At 35.8% G+C, this 22,210-nt stretch overlaps 1 protein-coding gene across 1 annotated transcript; it reads left to right on the top strand.

Moving 5' to 3' along the window:
* The first annotated feature begins 1,421 nt into the window (after positions 1-1,421).
* Positions 1,422-21,099, top strand: cnih2 (cornichon family AMPA receptor auxiliary protein 2). The gene is made up of 7 exons (XM_030153305.1): positions 1,422-1,460; positions 1,697-2,926; positions 6,919-6,987; positions 12,963-13,010; positions 16,962-17,074; positions 17,164-17,307; positions 19,242-21,099. Exons 2-7 carry the CDS (start codon positions 2,846-2,848, stop codon positions 19,267-19,269), a joined length of 483 nt encoding a protein of 160 aa, XP_030009165.1. The 5' UTR covers positions 1,422-1,460; positions 1,697-2,845; the 3' UTR covers positions 19,270-21,099.
* Positions 21,100-22,210: the final 1,111 nt, after the last annotated feature.

Here is a 22,210-nt window from a genome sequence, read left to right as displayed (position 1 = left end):
GCAGCATCACGACAATAACACTGGAATAATCAGGTAAATTTGTGACATTTGATTACAAAGGGTTATAGTTTAGTTTGGTGTTTAGTTTCATGGTTCCCTGCTGGTTTTATTAGTAGAATGATGTCATTTTTGGTTAGATTTATTAAATGAGTCGCCTTCTGTTAAATAAACTTCTTTTTATTTTACTCTTTGCATGCACTCTTTTTATTTGTTATGATTAGCGAGATGACAACAACAGGTGATAGTGTAACTTTTATGTCTGTATTAGATATAGAATGATCAGCAGACAGGATATTTTCTATCAGTATCAGCAGAAGTTGCTGCCAATAGCTGAAAGATAATATTAGACTTTTTACCTGGATATGCTAAATTTGAGGGAAAAATGGCTCAAATAAATAAACAAATACATTAAAAATTGCTCCTATTTATGTTTTTATGCTTCGTTTTATGTTCAGTTCCGCATTAACGGAATAATTATTTCGACTTTGACATTCAGTTCATTAGTTATTTCATTACTAATTCCATAAAAGATAACTTCAGGCGCATTTTCAGTGTCAGTTTTTTAATGTGAATGATGCCATTGTCAGTCTCATCCAGATCCAAACCTGTTTTTTTCTGTTGTTATTATATTGGCCTATAAAAATTCACTATCAGTAAACCTGTCCAATGTACATGTTAATTCTTACAAATATGGAATGTGTAAAAGAATTAAGAATTTGTTTGTTTACTTAGCTGAACGCATCTAAATGCTATTACACTTAAAGAAGAAACCTTGAACCTGACATATAACGCTGTATCTATGATCATTAGTTGCAATAATGTGCATAAGATTGATCAGTTCTATTGTCAGTGTAATGTATTGATGTTTCAGCTACACAATTCACACAAAGTCAATACTGCACACATATTTATATTTTTTAATTAAAATCAATGTGTAGATATTTATAAAGGAATGAAAATTGGGCAAATAATATGAGAATAAGCTATTAAAAAAAAAAAAAGAAAGAATCAGTAATGACATTTGGAAATATTTTAGCGCCGCAATCCTAAGAAAAAGAAGAACAATAACTAAAATAGAAGAGAGGTGGAATAAATGACCAGTGATTGAAAGCAACATGGTTGTCAATTTCATTAAATGACAGATGAAAATAAGCTTTGAGGGGAAAAAATGAATAAATGAATGAGCGAAACAGTGAGAAAAACAGACAAAAGGGAAAACATTTGCTGCCTGCCCTGCCCCCTCATCAGTCTCTGGGGAACGGAGGGATTATGGAAATGTATAAATGCAAGAGAGAGGAGACTGACAGACAGAGAGGAGGAGAGAGGAAGAGAGGGAGGCAGACGGAGCCAGGCGATTGGTCGACCGGTGTAACATCAAGCGTGATACAAATATTTCTCTCGCAGTCTAAGAATTAGAAGAAGAGGCAGACAGAGACAGCAGACTCAGGAAACAAATTCAGGTCTGAGAAGAAAAAAAAAGAGAGTAAATGAGAATTAGGAAGCAAAACAAAGGTGGAGAGATGAACTTCTGATTCCTGGTTGCTGCAGAGATTTCAGAATATCAGAACAAATGTGCAACATGTAGATTCCTCTGCATGTTTCTGCTCAAATTTTCCTTATGCTCCTTTTTCCAGACTAATGTTTTTACCCTGCACATAGGCAACTCTAAGTGTTTTTTTTTTTCTTTTGGACAAAGCTGAGGGATGCGTCTGAGAGAAAGATGCAGAGCAGAGCTTTCTGACATGGTGCCGACTCAAACTGACAGAGACGAGGACAGAGTGGACTGTTCAGTGGCAGACACGTCTCCAACCAGACACAGGTATTCTCTACCCGATATTAAGATCAGTCAATATATTGACCCCTGAAGCAATCATCAATATTGTGCTATCCTCTCTTGTTTCTGTAAATCCTCTTGTTATGCGCCTGTGGAGCTGTAATGTTAAATAGCCATTTGGTTTGTAATTTGATTTCAATTATTGTTGCTTCATTGATCTTTTGCTCAGCTTAAAAAAGGGACAAAAAAAGCGGGATCCAGTCATAAAATATCTGTTCAACGTGCATTTTTTAACTAACAAGCAATACCTTTTAACTTCTGAAAGACCAGATTTATGTGAAGGCTAATTTAGTAATAACACAAAGTAAGATACCAAGAAACTGCATCCTGTCTAAAGTAACTCACAGATAAATCTGCCAACTGTTGTTTACAGCAAATGTGTTGTATTTGATTTATGCGTCATTATTGTTCTTGATTTAGAGCAACAGATGAACTGAAAGCCATACAGAGAAGAACTCAACTATCACAAGCCATAACCATCGTAGACAATAATCCTCACTGGTGTTAATCACGATACAACTGCTGGAAGAAAAAGAATCCTGTGCTTCTCTTGTGAGCGTGTCAGTCAGACACTTTGTGTTACTGTGGTAGAAATGTGTAGGTCTTGTCCAAAGACAAACTACAGGGAGGAGGAGGAGACAGACATTTTGCCTGTCAGAGTCTGAAAGGAGGAGCATCAGGCCAACAAACAGTGTGGACTGACAGAAACTGCAAGTGCTTCCTAAATCAGAGGGAAAAAGGGGTCATCCCACTGTCAGATACCAGAACAGACAAAGACGGAGCATGAGTAGAAGCAGTGAAGCCACAGCTGAACTTACTCATTGATTTTTACTAAAACTGACTGCTTTACCCACCTGGGCCGTACATACTGTAGGTGCGTCACAGAGGTAAATAGAAAATAACCTCATCCATAAGAAGGAGCGAGCAATAGGCAGAGAGAGAGGCAGAGAGCAGGGGAGATCCCCTTTGTCTCTCTCCATCCGTGTCGTCGTCAGGCTGGCTGGCACAGCCATGGCGTTCACCTTTGCGGCCTTCTGCTACATGCTCACCTTGGTGCTGTGCGCTGCTCTCATCTTCTTTGTCATTTGGCAGGTGAGTAGATCTGTGCACCCTGAAACTGAAACACACACATAAAACTAAAATGGATCTAAAACATCCACGCTTTCTCCTACACAGGCAGACAAATGCATCTACCCACACACAGTCTTAGAACACTGACAGGGCTGAGGAATACACACCTGCTTCAGGTGTTCAAGAGGTAACACACCCACGAATGCAGCTCTGGAAAAGCATTAAGAGGCAGCTGGTTTTCTAACTTAGCTGTGTTTAGGTAAAAATACATTTTTGTTTGTTCCAGAAACAAATGATTGACCTTGCAAATAAATAAGTTTTGTCATTTAGAGTCATGTGGAAATGTAACACATGACATATACTGGGTTTTCTCAGTTTTCATTTATATATTTACATATATCAGAGACAAAACTTATTAAAGAAATTCTGTAATATGGGAAAATTATTTAGTTGTTTTTTTTTTTCATAGTTGTTTTTGTCATTTAGTTGATGTCTACGTTGATTTTACATACATTTTTCTCAGGTGGTCCTATATCAAAGTCTGATAATGACATACAGAGCTCTGTCTAGATGCACCTATATGAGGGGTGGTGATGGCCCATGTGTTAACTATAAGCTGATATATTATATATATCATATATATATATATATGAAATCAAAGAAAATGTAATTACATAGATGAAAAATACATTTGTATGGGATGCATATATATGTCAATAGATTAAAATGTATTCCTTATCTAAAAGGTTTCATGTGTGATGCACAAATTTATTTTTCTTTGTTTCTTTATTTAAGGATCCCCATTAGTCTCTACCAAAGTAGAGACTATTCTTCCTGGGGTCCATTCCCAATATTAAAGTATTACATTTTTTACATTTACAAAGCACATGCAGTATGTTAACACTCCTTATGTACATACTGTACATTTAATACATGAAAAGTCAATATATGGACATTATACAAGTAACTATATTGTATTTTCTCAAAAAAAGAAAAATGCAGTCTTTTCAGACTTCAAATAATGCAGAGAAAACCAGATCATATTAATTTTTAATCGATAATACTAATGGTTTAATATAGAAGCCCATAAAGCATGAGGAGTAACCCTGATGAACAGGGACAGTTCACTCTTTGTGATGTCCACATTCCAGAGGTTTTTCAGTGGATACATTTATGATCTCTTAATTTTTTTTTTCCAGAGCTGCATGTCAGCTGAGGCTCACTGTACATCTCAGCCTCAGAATCAGTGAAACTGTACTTGCTAGTGTTAGTGATGAAAAAAAGTAACAGTTTGTTCTGTCTAATTTTAAGCAAACTGTGATAAGAGCATCATAGAAATTAGAGAAATAAAATTGAGATGGAAGTAGTGCAGACTAAACATTGTGCATTTTTCTTTCATCTGCCTCCTCACTCTGCCATTGAGTGACCTGGTTATAAGGTGGTGTACTGCTGATCTAATTAACTGGGCCTCTTCCACATTCAGCAAAAAAAGCAGATTTGTGTGATCCCACAGTACTGACAATAAGCAGTTCTTCAAACAAGGTGTTCAGGCGACAACAAACTGTCTGTAATGAGTACAGGGAGGCGGAAAAACACCCCAATAATAAATCCAACCACCAGACTGGATGTGTTTGCCTGCAGCGTTTTGAGTGGAATTTGCACAAATATCACCAGAGACCTATGTTCTCAGTTTGCTGGTTACACAAGTACAGACTCAACAAACACTAAAGCACTGATCCTTCACCTTTAACATTTGATCCATCCACAGAGGCATGAATAATGTAAAGCACAAACGCATCATTATGAGTATAAGACTTGAAATGACTAATGTACCGATTGACTAAGTGGGTGAGACTACATACTGTATGAGTCAGTCAGTGTGTCTGTGTGTGAAAAAGATGGGGAGAAAGCAGCGTGTGTCTGGCTCGGCACTCAACCATGTGATTGAAATGCTTATCAAACTCTGATTTTCCTCACCCCTTCCCCCTGTCTGCCTCTGCCCACTCATATGGCACCCCGATTCTATGTGGAGCTCGCCCAATCAGATCGCTCTTTCAGTGCTATAGTAACCATGGAGCTCACTCAGGGGCTCACCACATCGCCATGGAAACTGCATCTGTTTACAAGAGCGCTACGTGTGAAAGGAGCCAAGGAAAGGCCGTATACGTAGAGTCGTTCGGGAAATTGTGCTTTTGTTTTCTTATCAGTCATTGCTGAGATGCCGATGCTCACTTATCTATGAACATTGTTTTTTTTGCTGCCTTTTAATAAGCTGTCAAAGTAGAGCTACTCATAATGGACACAGCAGGTATCCTCTTCAACAAAAACTATTTGTGTTTGTAGAGCTATTAATCAGGAAGCTGCTGAGAAATTCATCATTTATATGCACCTCACAGAGGACGTAGTTAGTGCTTAATATAAGTCAACATTTGTTTCCTTCATTTTCTTTTGCTTGTGTGTTTGACCCTAAAAGGCCACATTAACAACAGACTGAATAGATAATTGTCTGTTAACCATCTTCCGAAATGCTATTTTTGCATTTTAATTAATATAACTGACTTTCTGAAATGTAATTCTGAAGGTGTACTGATTGTTTTGTCGCCAGAAACATGTTAATTGTCCTCATGGGTTTCCTAGTTTCTAATGTGAACATTCTTGTGCATGTTAAAGAAATGAAGACCAGTCTCTGGTTTATGATTAGATGCCAATTGATAAAAAGGGTCAAATTTGTGCTAAACTGCAAAGAGATGATATTAACCCATAAAGACCCAAACAACCACTAGCAACCAACAGCATCTACAGATCTAAAATGTTTAATACCTGTTGATCTACTAATCCTATCAATACATTTAATTGGTGTAAAATACAGTTTGTCATCTTTTCATGGTCATCAGATATGACCCATTTGGACGTTCAGAGGCTCTGTAGTGAACGTGGAAATACTGTCATCTTCTACAACATTGATTCACCAGTAAAACCCATGAAGCCGGATCAAAGACAGTGGATGGAGATGCTTGGTTTATGTTCAGTTAACTATTTATTTTACTGCAAAAGTCACCATCTCTTCAGTTTTCTCTGTTTATAATATATTAACCCTTAACTTTAATCTGAGCTTTTATGAACATCTATATGATCAGTCAATTAAATATGGGAAAATACATGACTTACACTGAAAAAACACAAAATACAGAGGATAATATTATAATTAATGGTGATAAATCAATTAAAAAAGGTTAAAAAATTAGGGGAAATTCATTTGAGAACCGCTACAAAAAATGGCCTTTATGGGTTAATGAGAATTTCAGCAGAGGTATTGTAGCCACCTGAATGCTAACACCCAACATTATTTTGTCTAGTAATGTACTCTGTAATATTGGTTTGGTTTAGTTTACACTTGTAAAAAATTAGATAAAAACACAGTATAGCTTTTACAAGGTAATATGAAGAGAAACTGCAAACAAACTGTAGACAAACATAGTAATATAAGACAATAATAAGCAGTATGATAATTTACTGCTCCAACTACCTCAGTAATTAAACGGAGATGACCGGCAACATGCTTCACAATACGCATGTATTACTAACGGTCATAGTAAAAGAAACAAACGGTTAAGAGTGATCATCAATAACATGCATTTAATTTTCACCCTTGTGTCCTACAGTTATAATAAGTGAACCAGTGACAAACATGTACACATAAACAGAATTTCGTAATGTAAGGAAGATAACTGGAAATACATATTTACATAACATTATCATGTGTGTTCAGTTTGCACAATGTGGCAGTAGCTGCCTCACATGAGTAGCTGATCTAAACAGAATGAAATGCACAAAAAACTCTATGGTATGATCAATATTGAACAAGAGAAAACCTCAGATGTGTGAGAAGACAATTGAAGCTTCATAAAGGCGGAGCATGTGCAGAGATAGGATATTAAATTTGCACTACGTATGACACATTACACAACATTGTTTTCAAAGGAGGTAAAACTCTCACATCCATTGTTTTCCAGATCATTGCTTTTGATGAGCTGCGCACAGACTTCAAAAACCCGATTGATCAGAGCAATCCCACCAGAGCGGTAAGAACCCTGCTGTTTCATTTCTTTTAGCAGAAACGGTCAAACCCACACAAGCCCACAGAGGAACCCCTTACATCTGAGTACAAGATTCAGAAGTGTTCATAGAAACGTCATGAAAATAAAGATGTTCCACTTCTAAAGGTGACCCCTAGATGTGTCAGGCATTATTACAAATGTACTAAACAGTCTTAAGATGAATCATGGTCGTATGAGGAATCCAAGGTGCAGACTGTGTCCAGAAACAGCAGCAGTGGCACCTAATCAGTGTTTCCTTTTACAGTAATTTATATGCAGATTGAAGTAATCAACCTGTTACACAGGCATCGGCTCGTTGGCGCAATCACTTTAAGGGATTGATGCCAATTACACTGCTATTTAAGCAATGAGACTCCATGCTGTCTCCACAATAAAACTTCAGACACAATTTTACTTTACTGTAACAAAGACAAACACTTTCAAGAAGATATGAATGATATATATGAAGTTCATAAAGTACATGTTCTTATGTTACTCTGCAATATCTGTTGTAACATATTGCACCTACCTATATCTAAGATAAATATACTGTAAATTAATTACAAGCATATCTTTGAAAGCATAAAATATTGTTATCTACCTAATAATGTGTGTCATTATTCATCTAGCAAGTTAACAGCAGCTGTGAATGTCTGTTTCACAAGTTTGCTAATGTTCTAGCTCTATTATGAACTGCAAAGTGAGAGTGATGAGGAGTGGGAGAGGAAACTGTGAAAACAGACTGTGGGAGTGTGGAGGCAGGCCAGCTACAGGGGGTGGACACAATAACTGCAACCCCTGTAAAATACAATTTTAATCAAATGCAGCAGCTCTGTAATTAATACTAAATAATACTGTAGTGAATATTCTGATTGAGTCATTGTGTCAGACTGGGACACTTTATTGGTTTAAGATTTCTCTGAAAAAACTCAATCTGAGTTCAACACGGTATAACAACTGGGTCCCCATAAAAGCTTTTACTGTTGATTTTTGTTACATATTTAAGTGTTTCTGTTCTGATTGATCCACTCCATCCATAGAGCAGTGACCAGTAACAACCTAGTGACACTATGGCTGCAATTAATGATTACTTTAATAATCGATTAATCTGTAGATTATTTTAATAACTAATTGATTCATCGGATACACACAAAAGACTCAATTCTCAATGATGGTATTTAATCCAAACCAATATAGGCTGCAGACAAGTCACTAATGATTACATCCCAATGTAATTACATTGGCTTTGGGTATAGTTAGTGAGCACTAACCCACTACCTAGACTTATTATAGCTAGACCCTAACAAATTATAGTCTTCAATCAGCTCCGGTTGGTAAAGTTAGTCTGGTGGCCTGATAAACGGAGATGAATGAAAACGTTCTGATCATGACAATAGTGTCTGACTAGCTAATGGGCTAAAGTAATCATGATACATCTTAGGTTAAGTTTATGTTCTCGGTGGCCACAACAGCTCTGTTTGCGTCGTGGGATTTGTGCCATTTTTTTCTCCATATTTAAGTTTCGTTACATAAATGGCACACTATGTTTCGGGCAAACGGGGCTGCTTTGGCCACCAGGAACAGAATGTAAACCTAGCTTTAAAAATCTGGCCCGGCATCCGAAGCCTCAGCCATGCTGCTGTGTGTTTTCCTCTCTTACACTACACAGTGTGCAGACATGCCTCAATACTAATGTGCACAAGACCCAATGAATGGACTGCTGAATTTGTTTCCAACTCTTTTAAGAATCAGTTTGGATCAATTTAAACGAGTCATTGTTCCAGCACTAAGTGACACTACAGGAAATTAAAGCAGGGTGGAAAAGTGCCAGAATCTGATAATACATATCCCTCTGCAGCTCTCTCCTCTGGGTCAAAATCAAAAGACTAAATATAGACTTGAATGATCACATTATTTAATGTCATTGGAGAAAAGTTAAGAACTTTCAAAGTGAAACAGCAAAGTCATGTCCAGGTTACATCTGACAGAATGTGATGAATCACTGATTGGTAATTACAGCTATCAATCTCATATGTAACCCACTAACTTTTCCGTAATTCGTTAAAAATACAGGCAAGAAGAAAATGCATGTCTCTTGTCCTCTCAGACAATGTAGTCCTGGAATTTTTGCACAGTGGTGGTAAAAAAAACAAACTATAAAGCGCGGCAGCTTTAAAGTGTAATACCACTGATGGCCACTAGATGCTGTTTCAAATAGGCCTAGTAGACTTACATTGAACAGCTTGCTAAAAATACTAGTCCTATTTTTTCCACGCCTTTAAAAAGGCCTTTTATAAATTTTTGCTTTATGTGTAAGATTTTAGGGCAAATACACGCCTTTACATCTGTAATGCCGGGAAAGTTTGGGAACCTGCTTTGGATTCTTCCGTTTATTGAATAAAACACACCCTATTTGTTATTGATTTACTGTTCGACTGCCTACTCTATGAATTTTTTTTTTTTTTTTTTATAATGCAAAGGTTTTATTCTATTGTATTGATAAGTTAGCATCAGTCCAAATATGTTCACTTCTGGTTCCAAAAAGCTAAGATGGTGATGATTTGACCATTATCCATCCAGTTCTGATATATAGTCGATAGTGATGAGGGGTTCTACTGAGGTTCTCTGCACCTGTTGTTAGTGTTGTAGAACTTGAGGCTAATTTGAAGAAAGCTCTTTAAAAGTCTTGCCTGGTCTTGAAATTGACCATATTTTTACCCAGACTCAGTCTCAGACAAGGAAGACTCTCAGTTTTTCTTTCTAGACCACTAGTGCAGGGATATCACATATTAAATTAACTGCTTTGATCATTTTATACCTTATCAATAATTATTTTTGTAACTAGTTGAAAAACCTGGTTGTGATAATGCCCCTGCTGTGTATCTGGTCATGTTCTTTACTGTTTCAACCTACCTTGGTCTTGATCATAACTTAGTTTAGGTGATCTCAGCTGCAACATTACCAGCAAATTTGTAGCCAAGGAGGGCATTACAATTTGAGAAAGCAATTTATTGTATGCACAATTGGTAAATGCCCCAAAAACACAGATTAGGTCATAAACAAATTAGTGCTGTTAAACGATTAAAATGTTTAATCAGATTAATCACAGAGTGACAGTGGAATAATTTTGATTAATCACGATTAAATATCATTCATTTTTAATCTATATTAATCGCGTTTCATTTTGCATGAGCAAACAGACTCAAGACAGGAGGGAATATATATGTACTTAGTGTGTTTGTCGCAAGTCGGGCAATGCATTAGCTGAAGTGTTAGCAGAATCCCTGACTAATGTATGCTTTGTGTTAATGTAGTATTTTAAGATGGAAGTGCTTTGGTGAAAAGAAAACTCCTTCCTGCAGAGTGTATATAATATGACATGTCGGTCGACTGTTCCGTCGTTATGGGTTGGTCCTGCTGCCTGTCACTACCGATCAACTGCCCATTTGCACATACACGACGTTAACTCTACTTGGACAAACTGCCCCAAATGCATAGGCAGAGACAATCAGAGAGTCATTCTGCAGATGGCTTTAAAATATTTAATCAGATTAATCATGATGATGGATTAACACATTAATTTTAGCAGCCCTAAAATAATTAATAAATAAATAAATAAACAAACTTTCCAGGAACTTACCACCTCTAAAATACCTTAAAGATTATCTACAAAAACCTACAAAACAGCATTTACTAGGTGACCTTTAATGAAAAACTTAACAGTTACTGATTTCATAGGGATTCACGCCACTCTCTCCCATAATGCATTGCTTCCAGTCTCGGCCAAGGTCAATAAACTGCATAAACAGAAGCCTCACATGGCAGCAGCCGTGGAAAATAAACAATAATTATGTCTGATGTTAGCACAGAGCTGCAAGTGTTGTCTATAAAAAAAATAAATGTAGCAAATATTTGCCAGAGAAAGTGCAATTACAGGAGAACAAAATGGAGGGGATCAGGTGTATTTATACGCTGTCAGTGGGAGACAAACTTCCATTTTATACAACGTTGTCACTGGCTTGTCGAGAGAAAGCACAGCATTAATTCCTCTTGAAATATCTTAAAAGGTGAATCACCTCCTGAAGAGTAGCGCTACAATAAGTCTAGTGGCTACAGTATTATTCCTCTGCCTATGAAAAAACTAATTATGGAACAGTGAAAAATGAAAGATGCTCTTGACATTTCTTTCAAGCATTCTTTATTGTTGGTGGCATTAAGTTTAGAAAGCTGTTGATGTCTGAAATTAATGAGTGCCTAATGCATGCCTACTCTTGGAGCCTGCCATTAGCAATGTTTCCCTTGTTAGAGCAATTAAAAATTCACAGTGATTTAGATGACCTGACACAAATTAGGGCACCTCAGGGGAGACTGGAGATTTTTCAGACTTACTGCACAACTACATGTATGTACAATAACTGTCCACACTTTCCTGTACTGATTACAAATATACACTTGCAGGAGGATATTGCACACGCGAAGCAAGCGAAAAAGAAAACAAATGGGGAGTGTGAACAGCCAGTGTCTGGTTTAGAGCCTGGATGCTGTAGATTCAGGGCAACAGCCACTTTGAGGTTACCTTGGGAGTTCATAAATTCATAAATGCTCAAACGTGCTGCCTGTGGCTCCAGCTAAAGGGAACAGACATCACAAGAGCCTCAATACTCACTGCTATCATACTGTAACTCAGATATATGCCTCAGTATTTAATTAAAAGAGAGTCTGCCCAGTTGGGGCTTTAGAAACACTGAATAAATACAAGTCTGTGCACTGTTGCACAAACAAACAGTGTTCTGTTAATTATCTGTCTTGTGATAGAGGTTTACTAATCCAGGTCAATAAACTGATACATTTCACCTTTGCTTTACTAGCTGGTCAATAAGCACTAAAAACAACATCATTAGATGTTACTGCCTGTTGGTTTGGAGAAGCAGCAGAAGATGGATGGCTTTCATTTCTGAGACTGATAATTGAGTTTTGTCTTATGGTTCACAGGAGACTCAAAGTAGTTCAGCTGATACGAAAGAACGAAAGATCCATCACTTATTATTACCTCAAATGCTGTGTATTTTATAGCATTGTTTGTACTCTTTAATAGGGCTACTGTGTTTAACAAGAACTCAAATAAATAAAATATTATTAGACAAATAAATCCAGATGTAGTTGAGAGAAGATTTATGAATCATTAATAAATACTACACAATGAAAATAAATAAAGTCTTTAAAAAACTATGTATAAAATTAGAGGTGGGTGTAAAACAACTACTCATCATCATTATGGTATATTTTTATATCATAATATTTATATATATTTATCATATCATACAGTTTTCTCTTGTCTTCTTAGATCTTGGATTTAATTTGTTTATATTGTCTACTAAAAGGCTTCCACGTTTCTATAGTTTGCCCATTTACCTAAATGTGACTTTATTCTGATGCTGCACAAATATTTTTTTCTATTTCTGGTTAATTTTTATAATTATGTAATTTAGATTTCTGAAATGTTTTGCTGTTTGGTAAGTGTTTTTAATGTTATGACCACAGAGAATAGTTGAAAACCACAAATAATCATCACCAGATGGTTATTTGTGGTTATTTTAAATCCGAAAGAGATAGATTAAGGATTTGTCCTGTAACATGATAAAACAACTGCAATATTTATAATTTTTGGCCTTATTTCCCATCCCTGTGATAGCAATTTGTATGTTTACCTTCAAATTTTAACACATTTTCTATTCTTTAACTAAACCAAAAAGTACATTAGCATCATGCCACTAATCCATTTATCTGTTTTTGCCTTTTAAACACGTCACATTCATGTGCTATGAACCTTTAAGCCAGTAACTTTTTCTTAAATCTACATGCTTATGCAAAGGGAAGTCTTGATTTCCTAAATCTTCATGAGGTTTTATTTACAGGTACATAAGGGACATTCACAGACTTTCTTTGTATTCACTTCACAGAGAGAAAGGATTCTGAATATTGAAAGAATCTGCAACCTTCTTCGCAGAGTGAGTAATAGTTGTTTTTCACCTGCTGCTGGTGCATGACTAACAGGGGGCTTCACTTCGCCTCGACCATTTGCCGCTGTAACCGTTAGAACCATGACGCAAATCGATTCATTTCACATCTATCTGCACAGTCCACCATCACAGCAATGGGAAAATAGCACTGACACAGTTGGGTTATTGTTGTTTTTGTTTTCTCTGTGTGTGTTTTTTATGCTCTAAGGCTTTTAGAATAAAACACAATGTCCCTGAAATCCGACTGCTGCGGTGGCTATTTTAAACATGCATGGGCTGGGAATCATAATGCAGAGATGAGAACAAAAAAGTGGCCATTAAGGATTTCTGAATATTTTATTTGTGATCATTTGATAAAGTGCTTAATTCACTTTCACTGTAATTAACATATTTTCTATTGTCTTAACTGTCACAGAGCGGTTATTAATTTTAACCTCAGTATCTTTGTGTTGTGTTTTTTTTTCTTCTTTTTTTTAATTTCAGGTTGAGTCCAGTCTGAATATTTAATATTATTATCACCCAAATCAATCAGAGGGGACAGACATGTTTGTTACATTAGTAATGCAACCAAATCTCTAGTTAAAATAAATGTTCTCATTAGGTACCATGGATATTTCAACATTTCTGGACCAATAATACATTTCTAGATAGACCTCTATCAGTGTTTAATGGCATTTTGTTTATTTCCAGTATTTTATTATTATCTTTAGACACTGCACTTAGTTGCAGTTACAGAAACATAATAGGGTGTAGTTAAATCAATAAAAAGTCTGCAAATATATGTTACAAATGAAGCACAATATATTAAATGTATGGATTAAAATTGAACTTTCCCAGCATCCCTTAGTCATACTGTACAAACTCTGTCATGAATAATACACTCAAGATTTTTTTTTTTTTCAAGCCTTTGCCAGCAATAGTACAGAAGCGTATTGCATTCACACAAAAAATAAAATTCAGCTCTGTTTTTCCAAATTAACGGGATAATTATCTCGTAATTACGAGAAAAAATAAGTTTAAAAAAATTCAGCTCTGTTTTTCTGATTTAACAAGATACTGTTTTCGGAAAAAAATTAAATTTGGCTCTGTTTTTCTGAATTAACAAGATAATTATCTTATAAAAACAGAGCCAAATTTTTTTTAAACTTATTTTTTCTCGTAATTACGGGATAATTATCTCGTTAATTCAGAAAAACAGCCGAATTTAATTTTTTGTGTGACTGCAATACGCTTCCGTACAATAGTGAGTTATGAGTAGCTGTTAGTGTTTTAGAAATGTACCATAATACTCTTAATCAAATTAAACCATTACACAATCACATTTTCAATAGCAAAAAAGGAACATCATGTTAACTAATATGTGCTAAACTCTGAGGACTAATATTCTCTACACAATGGCAGCATCCAAAATGCTATACTTCATGCTAATTTGTAAGCTAAGACAGTATGTAAGATATTTTAGTATGACTGAAACCGCAGTATTAAATGGAGAGTATGTGAACTGTATACTATTTCTAGGTTAATATTACAACATGCAAACCCTAGATACTCAAACAGCATAAATATCCAATAATGAAAGGTGGGTGTGGCATGGTCGGACATAGTTTTACACAGATGACAAGAGAGGTGACTTTGGTCAGTTATCAAAGGTTACACACTCCAAAATGGAAAGGATGCTTACAGGAAGTGTTCACACCCAGAGTTGCGCATCCAAAAAGATGAATTTTACTAGATATTTACACAAAGTAGAAAGAACATTAGTGTAGATATTGTGTATGTAGGGGATTTCAGAAAAAAACAATCATTTTTAGCACTAGACAGTAATACTTTGACAATAGAAACTTAAAATAACTAAAAACAGCTCAAATCATCATATACCATAAAAGTGTCAAGTCATTCTTCAAACAAAGGAACGTCTCAAGTCTTAACATGAGGTAGTTTCATAATTTTTTTTAATCTCCCCTTGTTATGTGGACATCTGGTTTATGATTAACATATTAATCACTTTGCATAGATGTCAGTCCAAATCAGTCTAAAATGAGATTGAAAATTGGTGTTAGAAAGAAATGCCATGAACTGACAAAACTTTCAGATCACATACAAAGATATGTTGCCGAAAAACCTCAAATATTAAATGATGCAGAAATCAATGTATTTCTATAGGGTTAAATTTGACCTGCTGGCTGTTAAGGTATAAATTTGCATCATTTTAATCTGGGTTTATCTTGACTGTGTGTAACAATAGGATAATGTAACACAATGCAGCTTTAGGCAGAGTCAAGAACTGGGAACCTTCAACTGAGTTTCCAGGTTTCTTGGCTGGAATAGGTCTTTCTGGGTGGTTTCCTCCAGGTGATCTCCAGTTTCCTTTGCCATTAAAAATATGTAGACTAGGTAATTTGTTCTTCACCATTGGCCTTAAGACTGACAGGAGGTAATAGAATGGGTGTGGTAGTGGCAGACACTACTCCTGATGTCCTAGAATAGGTCAGATACAGAGGTTTAATTTCACTTCAGACAAAATTAAGTGAATTTTAAAAAGTCTGACTGACATTTTGACATTGGCACGCCATGTACAATATGTAACCCATCAGTAGTAAACATATCCAATAACATTTCTTTAGTACAATTGTTAGTTACTTATCTGTGTTTCCTAAATTAACAGTTGTGTAAAATGGTCAGATGGCAGATGAAACTATAGCAATATTATAGTACGTAAGTGACCTAATTTTCCGAATTAAAACGGGGGAAAAGTCTCTGTATGAGTTTTTAAACACCAAACCTGACTTTATCAAAGCCATATACAATGAAGAGGAATCAGTGATAACAACAACAAGATTAAAACAATCAGAAAGGGACAAAAAGACCAAAGTTAAATGAGACCAAAAAATTTAACAGGTAGCAACATTTAAATGATGTAGAAAAGGCAAGAAACTAAAAATTACATTTAAAAAAAAAGACTTGGAAGTGGAAGTGTTAGTAAAAATAAAGATCTTTGGCAATTTCTGATTGACTGAAAAAATACAATAAAAGTAACTTTGTAAGTTTGGGTCCCAGTGAATCTGTGAATTTCACTTTTGGGTCTCAAGCTGAAAAAGTTTGCCAATTGTTGAGTCAAGATGCTGACTCTGTTCTCTGGTGTCGTTGGTTTGTACACAATTGTAGAAATGTTGTCATGAAATGTACTTTTGGTTCAGAGATGCTGACATACTTTGGGTATCTGTGGTTTGCAGAAATGCTGCCTTCAATGACCACATTTTCCTCTGGCAACTGGGTTGAAAATAATTGGATGAATTCAGTTGTGAAAGTCAAAAAATATGTGCATAACAGGCATTACATTAGTATTGTGGTGTGACTATTTATTGATATGGAACCAAATGTGATGATTAACTAATACAAAAATCTAAGCAACGTTAAAAAAAAAAGAGAAAAAAATCATTAAAAAAATAATAATTAATAATTTTCCTGTCTGTCAGAGTTGGATCCATAGTGCGTTCAATGGCTCCTCACTGCTTCTAATGTGTGCTAATTGCTAATGCAAATGCTAATACTAAGTACTGTGTATGTATTAGGATGAGTACAATGCCAATAGAATTTCCCTACAGCTAAAATAACGTGCAATAACCTTTAACTTTGACCCTAATCTTAACATTGACTAAATGAAGCCAACAATTTTGATGTGATTAATGTTTAAAATCACTGAATACATGTTAGAAATTATATTTTCACTGTTAATATGAAGTGAGATATGAGTAACATTAACGCCTTCGGTGTGAAAGCTGTTAGTTTTAGTGTGATCCAGGAGCAGGATAGCTTCCTCACAACATGAAAGTGTGTCGGTGTTTCCCGAGCAACTGCTGCAGCGTTTATAGTTACATGTCAGAGGTGTCAGTGACTTGCAGGCGTATAATGTCTGTCCTCATGTTCTGTTGGCTGTAGTTGGTGGTACCAGAGTACTCCATCCATGGGCTCTTCTGCCTGATGTTCATGTGCGCTGGAGAGTGGGTCACACTCGGCCTAAATATTCCGCTGCTCTTCTACCATCTGTGGAGGTACGTAGTCCCATAACAGATGTTTGCTGACAAGCTTCGGTCACTGCAGAGGATGGGTGTGAGTGAACCCAGATTCTCCATTCTTTCAGGTTTTTTCATCGGCCGAGGGATGGGTCCGAGGTCATGTATGATCCAGTCAGTGTCATGAACGCAGACATCCTCAATTACTGTCAGAAGGAATCCTGGTGTAAGATGGGATTTTATCTGCTCTCCTTCTTCTATTATCTCTACAGGTAAGTTTACATTTCAACCCACACTCTGCAAAAATGAAATTTCAATTATGTTTTTATTCTAAGTAAAGGTTTGTGACTTGGTCTTAAAGGTTCAGTGTGTGACATTTAGTGACACCTAGTGGTAGAGTTACAGAATGTATCATGGCTGGAAAAATGAAAAAGATTGTTGTTACCAGTTTTGTTTTTGACTGTTGTAGACACAGAAGGGAAAATACGGTGGCCGACAGGTACAAACACGCTTCATATACAGAAACAACTTGCATATTAAAAGGACGAGCTGCATATAAGAAAACAAATGCCAGGGCAGTGTTCTTCAACCTTGGGGTTGGGACCCCACGTGGGGTCACCTGGAATTCAGATGGGTTTCCCTGAAATTTCTAGTAATTGATTAAAAAAAATAAAAATTACCAATAAAACATATATGGTGAGGTGATAGAGACAATCACAATCCATAAAACACATGACAAAACTGTGAAGCTGAAACTGAAGCATTGTGGTACTGTTTATCTGTCAAACGTTCATTGTGGTTTCAGATGCTGCAGCTCTTTCATAATTCATAGTTTGAGTTATTGTTTGTTCAGTATTAATTGTCAGCCTTGTAAATCCAAGCTGGACTGACTGTACATACCCTGACCAAGGAAAATAAAATTCTTACTTTGTGCAGTAATCTACACCTGGCTTTTCTGCCTCCGTCCATAATAATATACATTATATAGACTAAATGTCATCTAAAATTAACGTTTATTTGCAACATAGTATAGCAAACTATTACATGATCAAAAACAAATTAATTTTAGAAAAAAATGTCTCTGTTTTGAATGTCTGGGATCGCCAGAAATTTTTGGTGTTAAAATGGAGTCACGAGCCAAAAGAGGTTGGGAACTACTATGCTAGAGGAAAACGCTGCAAATACAGAAACATGCTGCAAAAACAGAGAAGCACTGCAAATACGGAAACGGCTATAAGACAAGAGTGCTGCAGAAACTAAAACAAATGTAAGAAGAAAATACTGCACTCAGTGCTGCCCCTGGAGGCCTGGAGCACTTCCGTTGTGTGAGTGGATTTGCAATGTTTTCTTCATGTATGTGTTTCAGTTTCTGCAGCACTCTTTTCTTACAGCATATTTCTGTATTTGCAACATTTTCTTTTAGCATTTGAAAAGAAATGATATGTGTTCTTTTAATATGCAAGGTGTTTCTGTATATGAAGCATGTTTGCGCATGTTGGCCACCGTAGGAAACTAACTTTGGTCCACACTCAGAAATAGTAGGTAATCATAATACATCTTAATGCTGGATGCTACAAAAGAAAAAACAGAGAGGAAAAGAAAAAGGAGGAGCTACTATAGAAAAAGCTTATATTACCATAAAAAAAACTAATGTTTCAGTACCTCTGTGTGGCTGTACACTTGTCAAAGCATAGCTATGAATATTATATTCCATTTCTGCAATTAATGTCCTAAGTCTTACACACTGCACCTAAATATCTAGCTCAGTATTTAGATATTTCAGCTAAATATTTAACAAAATTTAACAAGTAATAACAGTGGTTTCCAGAAGATTGTATTTTAAGAATATAGAAGTTAAGAATATTAAGTGTAGCCTAAATAAATGTGATGCATGCTTGTAATATGTATATACTGTTTTTCAGTGGCATTGGATTTTATTACAGTTGTTAAAAATCCAGCCAAGTAAAAATCAGGCATATTTTATGCCTTTTACAAGACAGTTTTGCTGTATTTAAGAATTGTACCGTCTTCCTAGTATAGGGCTGTTTTTGCACTGGTAGCTGAGGTGGTGTCTTGGAGATTTGTCAGCAGTTGCATGAACTTGTGAAGCTGCCAAAAAACAAACAAAAAATGGCGTTGTTGCAGCACATTACAGTTCTCTCTCTCTGTTTCTTGCCTGCTGCCATGGTCTGTTTCCTGGTGAAAGTATGGTCTACGCCTTGGTGAGCTTCTAACAAGCCAAGGATCTGGAGAAAAAAGAAAAATCTAAGACACAAAGGAATGAACAGAGACATCAACCTGTCCTTTCTACATGTATTATCCCCATCACTTTGGTTTGGGTTTAACAGTATTACCACGGACAAACGACTGTAAGAATTAGAGTGATAATTTGAATGTAAAGGTGTTGCCTCCGCTCAGTTCTATTGCTTTCCTCAGATACTGCTGGACAAAGCTCTGAAGGCTTGAGACAGAAAAGAGGACTCAGTCAGTTGTTTGTGTTGCCTTTGACCCACTACATGAATTAACAATATTTCTGAAGGGCTGGAGATTTCCCATGCTGCTCTTACTGATTCAGTTGCTAAACTCACTGTGAATCTCCAAACACTTTAGGGGCTGGAAAAACAAAATGATACGTCTGTATTCTGTGACTTTGAACATCTTCTGAAAGCAGGAGTTTTGGTATTTCAATTCATTCAAGATGATAGATGCCTCTGATATCAAACCACTGCTTTGATTGTGTTTGAGATATGAAAAAAAAAAAAAAAAACTGTATGAAACAGGTTGAAATGAACTGCCTCCTGTAAGAAATCTAAGAGACTTGGCAGGGAAATTACAGAGTAGACACATAAAACATATTCCAACTTGACATTCCCTTACGCCAGCCTCTGACAACATTACATTTTCACACTTTTATAAAATAAATAAACATAAAATAAAAAAGGAATTGATCTTAGATTTGACTTAAGGGTCAGTGCTTGTAATGTGTCCATCGCTGTAGGGACGTATGTGACGCTACATGTTAGGTTCATGCTTTTCCAAAGGGCATCAAGCTCAAACATATAATAAAAAAGTTCACTTCTGAAAAACACTGTGCCAAATAAAAATTAAAAGAAAAAAAAAAAAATCAGTGGTGAAAACAGAAGCGAGCAGAGACTGGACAGTTTGCCTACTGTTAGTGCTGGCACAATGTTTTTTAATCTAACTTTTTGACAATTGCTGTTGTATTTTTTAGTGTACAGGGAGCACCTTATTCCTATTTCCAGTGAAGTTTACTCTTACTCATCTGCATTTATACTGTAGTCATTTTAGCACAGCAACATTTCTCTGATTCAAGGTAGAATTCTAAGATCTAATGTACAAAAAGCAATTAAAACAGCAAACTAGCAATGTTATTCCACTCATAAAACATATCGACGCAGTGTTATTCAGTAATAACAGGAGCGGGACACAACTGGCAACGGTTTCAGTTTGGAAAGACAGTTCAGTCGTCTGGAAGTGTTCAGATAAAAGGGACAGATGGAAGTCTTCATGACGACGGAGACTTGTCATCATCCATGTTTTCATTAATTTGACCTGTTAGTTCATACGTGATGGTTCAAATGTGTGATTTTAACATCAATGGAAAAACAGAAACTCTGGACAACAAACTGTGATGTTTGCAAGTCCTGAGTAGGTCCATGTGTGGTAAATGATGGTGAAGACACATCTGGTATATTAGCTGTCGCACTCATTTAGGAAGAACACTTCAGTACTGCAGCCTATTATTAAAGACATTTTTTAAATTATGTGCTCACATTCACATTGAAAATTCACACTTGAAGATTAGTTTATCAATCATTAATTTCATTTGTGCCCAAAACTATCACTTAAAAATGTAGAAATACAACATTTGTATGTATTCCAGTTGAATTTTCCTCTATTACAATTCTTTTCTATTGATACAGTACATCAACAAAGGGTCAGGCTGGTATTATTTTTGCATACTGACAACAAATCCCACGGAAAAAACTAAGGTAAAGCCAACAATGTGTTATTGTCTAGTATTGTCTTTGAAAGCTTGACAGTGTAATACTAAGCAATTCAATTTCCAACTAAAACAGTCACACCTCAAATGGACTATTCTCAGCTGTGGATTAATGTCTAGTCTGTTGTGCAACAGAGTATTTATGGCACCAGAACAGTATATGTGGGATGGGGTCAAAATAAACACAGTATCCAAGTTCATGGTCACCAAGTACAACAGTGTGGCTCTTGTTTCACCGTTTTGAAGCCATTTTTGAGACGACAATTGAGATTTATAGCACAGATTCAGTTCATTTTCATTTTATGTCTGCTATAATACTAATAATCATAACTGTACTTACATAGTATCTCTGAGAGCTGACATTACAATCATGGCCATCACTTAAGAGATACTTAACCCTTGTGTGGTGTTCAGATTTTTGTTATTCAGCCAGTGTTCGTGGGTCTGGTGGACTCACTGCATTTGGAGGTTTTGAATTCAACATAATCAAACAATTTTATGTTAAAATACTCAACAGATGTTTACTTCATCCCAATTACAAGCGACATAAAAAAACATATTTTTAATATTTGCCTTTTGCCTTTGATAGAACACATTTATGAATTGAAGTGCTACTCATTTTTAGCTGGGTTTTTTAATAAAATGCAATGTAATCAAGATATGAAAGGGAAAAAAAATCATTAAAAAAAAGAATTACTCATCATTTTTCTTTTGACAAAAAATTAAAACCCAAGAACCATACAAGGGTTAAAAACAGCCAAGGCAAGATACAATAAAACAACAGATAAACAAACACATAAAATAACAGATAGAGGAAGTAGAAAACTATAGACGAATTCCAGACGATAAAAGAGATGATTTAAATGAAACCACTGTCTTTTCTAATCTAATCTCATAAATCTTGGTCTTTCAGTTGTTAACGGGGTTCAAAAATCTAACCTGGTTCTATGTAAGGCCTTAAAGTCAGGGTTAAGTTTTTAATGTTAATAACTATGAACAGCTACTGGAGGAAACATAACATAGATGGGATATGGCCGTTTGTCAATAGGATTTTGTTCAAGGGGTTTTATGTAGTATTTGTTTTCCAAACAGCAGCACACTTCAGACTAAAACCACCAATGAATCAACATTATGTATCCACAGACTATATC

This window comes from Sphaeramia orbicularis, chromosome 14 (genome assembly GCF_902148855.1).
Source record: "Sphaeramia orbicularis chromosome 14, fSphaOr1.1, whole genome shotgun sequence".
Lineage (NCBI taxonomy): Eukaryota > Metazoa > Chordata > Actinopteri > Kurtiformes > Apogonidae > Sphaeramia > Sphaeramia orbicularis.
The sequence above is the reverse complement of the archived record's forward strand: the minus strand, read 5'-3'. Positions and strand labels throughout refer to the sequence as shown.